Below are 6,422 nucleotides of genomic sequence, written 5' to 3'. Positions count from 1 at the left end.
ATATATCATATATGTAAAAATTATTGATATAAATATTTATACATACTATAGAACTATAATCTATTCTATTATATATATTTTTTATTTTAAAAAAATAATTAACCATTTTTTATTGAAATTATAGACAATATTTTATCATATTTTTTTTAATCTATTTATGTCATACATTATATTAAATATTTTTTATTTATTTTTATGATATTGTTTATTTATTTAAAATTTATATAATAATTAAAAAATATATAATAAAAATACATACATATTTGAATAAGCATGTTTACAGCTTTAAAATTAAGCAAAAGAGCAAAGTGCCACATTACTTCTACCTAGCAATAATTAATTGTGGGATGCAATTTTAAATAAAGTAATCATATGTGTACCCAAAATATGCACCTAAATAATACACACAGTTACATGTTACTGTTTTTTAAAACAGTGGGTTCCAGTTTTAATAAATGTGATTGGCTATGGCAAAGTGCCACATCAATGTATATAATATTTTTGTGTATATTTTGAGTGCACATATCGTTACTCTTTTAATTTAGGCCTAGCCAATCACATTTATTAAAACTGGGACCCACTATTTTAAAAAATAGTGACATATCATTGTGTGTATTATTTATGTACATATTTTGGGTGCACATATCATTACTCAACTGTTCATACCATGTCAACACAAATATTATTTCGTACAATATAAAGACTTATTATGCCATTGATCTATATAATAAGTGACCTAGGATAACAAATTAATGAGAATTTAATAGAGCTGCATAGAAGTTTATACAAAATATAGGGAAAATTTTAAAATTTTTAAAACAAAGAATATCATAGTACTGTGAAACATGCATTAATTTGAAATTAAAAAATATGTAATTTCTTGATATAATTACATGATTAATATTTTCACAGTTAACTCAATAACCGTCGAATTTCAAATAAATCAAGAATGACTCGATAATGTAATTGTTTTATTCACCTTTCAAACAATACCCGCTCAAATATATTATAATTATAGGAATACTTTTAGTAAGATCTTTTTATTGGCCATTTTTATTTTATCTTTTTACTTCTCCCGCTGCACAAGAAGAAACCATATGTTATTTTTCACTCTTTTTGATACCGTCTCTTAACAACAAATATCATATAAAAGCTGTAAACATGTATTTATAATAATGTAGAGATGAGTCAGCTATATATAAAGCCTCTGAATACATTGGCAAAGTAAGCAAAAAAATCAGCCTAAGTAATGACAACTCCCCGACACAAACCCAAAAGGCATCGAAATATGATCTTTATATTTTAATTAATAAGAAATTTCAATAGTATTCAAAAAAATATTAATGTCCCAAACTCCAACAGAAAAAAATAAACTTTATTTTTATTCGACCGTCCATTATGGTGTCACGGACCAAATACTTAAATAGAAGTAATAAAAAAAGAGAGTGGTAAATGGTAATTACAAGAACTATAATCAATAGTAAATTAAATTAATAGAAGTATATATTATGAAATTGAAAAGTGAATTGAGGTAAGGTAGAGAGGTCTAAAGGTTTGATGCCAAAACAAGTCTACTTTTGGCAGATATTTTGATTTCAATCGAATATTTGGTATATTAAATCATATTATTTTACTTTAAATATCGATTGGAAGTATGTAGTGCTTATATATTATATATTACTTTTCTTAGAATTACCTTAGTGATTTCCATGTTGCATTTGGGCAAGGGTATTACCTGCAAAGAAGGGAAGTTGCTTGACCTGCCATCTTTACTTTTCTTTTTTCTTTTTTCATTTTTGTCTTGAAAAAGTCTTCACTACTACTGTGTATATTTTGTTTTAATAATAAAAAACAAAAGAAAAAGAAAGCAAAACCAAATTATTATCTATTTCTCTTATATGTAATACAGTAATAAGTTGTTTCATATTGCAAGACTTATAATTGTTGTTCAATGACTATTATTTAAACAGCTTTACTTAAATTGATTCAAGGTTCTGACTCTCACATCAAGAAGAATAATAATATTAATTATAACAAAGAGATAACACTAACTAGCAATAATTAGAAGGGCTGTCACTAAACAACATTACTGGTTCGTCTACTTGACATTTGGTATTGAAAGCTTTTATTGATTAATTATAATTAAGAATTTTAATTGCATACCCAATTGTTCTTCTCACCCTCTTTTGGCCAACCAAAAATAATGTACCTTTATTAATTTTATTGTACTACACATTGGCCTTCAGCCCCTGCAAATAGGACAGGGCATTCCATTAGTAGGATATATATTTAGTAACATATTAATGCAAAACAGCTTGGAAATCAAGGGCTTATTATTATTATTACTATTATACTAATAATAATGTTATATTAATTTAAAAAGAAAAGAAAATGGATTCAACCTGTGAGAAAATTGAATTAAAGTGAAAGCACAGACATTCCATCCTACTACTAATAATAATAACAAACACAATAAGAATTGAGAAATAGAGATAGGACAAAATATCATTAATATAAAGTTTTATATAAGAATGACATTACAAACAAAACCCAGACCCAGAGTCACAACTCTACCCGTTTCAAAGATTTTGAAAATTTTGGCAAAAGTGCAAACGAAGAATGATTCTGTTCCTTTTTCCTTTTTATTTGTTTTTCAAAAAAATCTAATCCTCTGGTCATATAAAAACCCACTTCTGATTATAACCATCCCCATTATACCACCGATAATAAATCACTTCTCTCCTTTCCCACGTTACAGTCTCCGAAATGTAATAGATACATTAAACTTCTTTCCTTTCTCTTCTTCTTCTCTACAGCTGTCTACTTCTACTACACCTCCATTACTGATTTGATAACTTTTCTCTTTCTTTCTTTCTTTCTCACTTCTTTTTAAAGAGTGTTCTTGGCTCAGTCATCAGTGGCAGAGGAAATCTAGCTCTCTCACTCCTCATCAATGGCTTCCTCTCTTTCTTTCCTTTTCTCTCTCTGCCTCATTAGCTCACTAGTATTAGCTTCTTCTTCTTCTTCTTCTTCTACCACTGATAGGAAGACTTTCATAGTTCAAGTCCAAAGACAGGCAAAGCCTTCTATTTTCCCCACCCACAAGAACTGGTACGAGTCTTCTCTAGCCACTCTTTCCTCTTCTGATAGCCAGAAGACCTCGACGTTTGACAATGCTGTCATACACACTTACGAGAACGTCTTCCATGGTTTCTCCGCAAAGCTCTCTCCTTCGGAAGCATCTAAGCTTGAATCACTTCCCCACGTCCTTGCCGTCATTCCCGAACAGGTACGGTACGTTCAAACCACGCGCTCCCCGGAGTTTCTCGGCCTGAAGACGACTGGCAGTGCGGGACTTCTGAAAGAGTCCGACTTTGGGTCGGACCTTGTAATTGGGGTCATCGACACAGGAATCTGGCCTGAGAGGAAGAGCTTCAACGACCGTGACCTGGGTCCAGTTCCTTCCAAGTGGAAAGGCCAGTGCATCGCAGGGAAGGATTTTCCGGCAACCTCTTGTAACCGAAAGCTCATCGGAGCGAGGTATTTCTGCGACGGTTACGAGTCCACCAACGGTAAGATGAACGAGACCACAGAGCTTCGCTCACCTAGAGACTCCGATGGCCATGGGACCCACACCGCCTCAATCGCCGCTGGAAGGTATGTCTTTCCGGCCTCCACCCTCGGCTACGCTCGCGGAATCGCCGCCGGCATGGCTCCCAAAGCCCGCCTAGCCACCTACAAGGTCTGCTGGAACGCCGGCTGCTACGATTCTGACATTCTGGCTGCTTTCGATGCCGCCGTCGCAGATGGTGTCGATGTCATCTCCCTCAGTGTCGGTGGCGTCGTCGTCCCTTACTACCTCGACTCCATTGCCATGGGAGCTTTCGGAGCCGCCGATGCTGGCGTCTTCGTTTCGGCTTCTGCCGGTAATGGTGGTCCTGGAGGACTCACTGTCACGAATGTCGCCCCCTGGGTTACCACTGTCGGTGCTGGTACCATGGACAGAGATTTCCCGGCAGACGTTAAGCTCGGTAATGGTAGAACGATTCCGGGTGTGAGCGTCTATGGAGGGCCGGGTCTTACACCGGGTCAAATGTACCCTTTATTGTATGCCGGCAACGTAGGTGGTGATGGGTACTCATCTTCTTTATGCTTGGAAGGTTCTTTGGACCCCAAACTGGTGAACGGAAAGATAGTACTCTGCGATAGGGGAATCAACTCTAGAGCTGCTAAAGGGGAAGTAGTCCAAAAATCAGGCGGAGTAGGAATGATTCTCGCTAATGTGGTATCCGACGGAGAAGGGTTAGTTGCAGATTGCCACGTGTTGCCTGCCACTTCAGTCGGTGCCTCAGCCGGTGACGAGATTCGCACGTACATTACGTCATCATCGAAGTCCCATTCTCCACCCACTGCCACAATTATATTTAAAGGAACTAAGCTAGGAGTGAGGCCTGCACCGGTGGTGGCGTCGTTTTCTGCTCGTGGACCGAACCCAGAGTCGCCGGAGATTCTCAAACCAGATGTGATAGCACCCGGGGTTAACATTCTCGCGGCTTGGCCCGATCGAGTTGGCCCGTCGGGTATTTCTTCCGATAAGCGCAGAACAGAATTCAACATACTTTCAGGGACATCAATGGCGTGCCCACATGTCTCCGGCTTGGCCGCATTGTTGAAGGCTGCTCACCCGGATTGGAGCCCAGCGGCGATAAGGTCAGCTCTAATGACGACTGCTTATACAGTGGACAACAGAGGAGAGACCATGTTGGATGAATCAACTGGGAACAGCTCATCTGTTTTAGAATTCGGGTCGGGTCACGTTCACCCAGAAAAGGCAATGGATCCTGGATTGGTTTACGACATAACATCTTATGATTACATAGATTTCTTATGCAATTCCAATTACACCACCAAGAACATTCAAGTGATCACTAGGAAGGCTGCGGATTGTAGTGGGGCCAAGAAGGCAGGCCATGCTGGGAACCTCAATTACCCATCCTTGGCTGCTGTGTTTCAGCAATACGGGAAGCACAAGATGTCAACTCATTTCATTAGGACTGTGACCAACGTAGGCGAGCCAAATTCAGTTTACCGTGTCACGGTCAGGCCGCCGAGTGGCACCCTGGTGACAGTGCAGCCAGATAAGCTGGTGTTTAGGAGGGTTGGTCAGAAATTGAATTTCCTTGTCAGAGTTGAAGCCACGGCACTGAAGCTTTCTGCAGGAAGCTCGAATGTGAAGAGTGGCTCTATAGTTTGGTCTGATGGAAATCACAAAGTCACAAGTCCCTTAGTTGTGACCATGCAACAACCTTTCTAGTCTTATGGTGGTGTGTTAGGATTTTGGGGGGGTTTAGGAATTTTGAGTCTCTACTCCTTAGTACTGCTTTGTTGTAGATTGATAAGTTAATTTCTTGCTCCTTATAATGTATAATGAGAATGTTTTTTTTTACAAGGTTCAGTTTTCAGCTCCAGAAAACTAGTGGGGGTTTGTTTGTAATGCACAGTCAAGAAAAGGCAATATTCTGATATCCTTACTAAAGTTTGTAGAAAAGTCTGTGTTGTGTAAAAGAGGCTGATGATGAAAACATATCTGTTTCTTTTTCTATTCTGAATCTAGAACTTATCAAGTACTCCTTGGTCAATATTTTGTAATGGGTCTTTTCTAATCCAAGAATCTGATCTTAAGCCAACTGCTTTGCTACCAAGACACTGATAATGACAGTCATAAGGACAACAATCATGTGGGGTTACTAGTTTCTTGCTCTGCTGGGGTTACTAGTTTCTTGCTCCGCTGGGGTTACTAGTTTCTTGCTCTGGTGTGGGGTTACTGATGCAGTAAGCAAATAACTTAATATATTCTTTATTTAAATCTTGTGTGTTAATTTGCTTGTGGGGCAGTGTGTTTTCTTGGGTTAATGTAGTCTAGGATTTTTATAGTATCAGAGATGGATTTTCGTCTAACCTATATGCCAGATTTATTAGTCATTTTGTCACTACTTTGATAAATTTGATGTTAAATTTGTTCATATCTATGGTATGTAACGGTATGAGCAGGTTCTGAAAACCAGACTGGAGCTTAAATGCATGCTTTTCTACGAAGGTGATATATTATATTACCAGACATCATTTATATCGCTCAAGGAAAACAAATCATATTTAATTTTAATATATATCATTAAGCAAGCAACTCTAAAATGATGCCATTTCAATCAGATTGTCTGCTGTGGCAATCAATCTATTACACTGAGCAAAGTTGGTCTTTTCTGCCTGGCGCCTGCAAATGAAGCATTATCAATGTCCTTACTTCAGAATGCTATTCAATCCGTGGATAAATGAAAGCAACTTAGCTAAAAAGTCGCTTGAAATGGAATTTCTTAACAAAATATGGGTTTATCGGGTTTTTGAATTATATTCCATTATCTAGC

The 6,422-nt window shown here is 37.4% G+C and overlaps 1 protein-coding gene across 1 annotated transcript; it reads left to right on the top strand.

The window, feature by feature from the left end:
- Window positions 1–2,599: 2,599 nt before the first annotated feature.
- LOC133794618 (subtilisin-like protease SBT1.5) lies at window positions 2,600–5,602 on the top strand. Its single transcript, XM_062231947.1, has one exon. It carries the CDS (start codon window positions 2,954–2,956, stop codon window positions 5,312–5,314), a length of 2,361 nt encoding a protein of 786 aa, XP_062087931.1. The 5' UTR covers window positions 2,600–2,953; the 3' UTR covers window positions 5,315–5,602.
- The last annotated feature ends 820 nt before the right edge of the window (window positions 5,603–6,422 follow it).

This window comes from Humulus lupulus, chromosome 8 (assembly GCF_963169125.1).
Source record: "Humulus lupulus chromosome 8, drHumLupu1.1, whole genome shotgun sequence".
Lineage (NCBI taxonomy): Eukaryota > Viridiplantae > Streptophyta > Magnoliopsida > Rosales > Cannabaceae > Humulus > Humulus lupulus.
The sequence above is the reverse complement of the archived record's forward strand: the minus strand, read 5'-3'. Positions and strand labels throughout refer to the sequence as shown.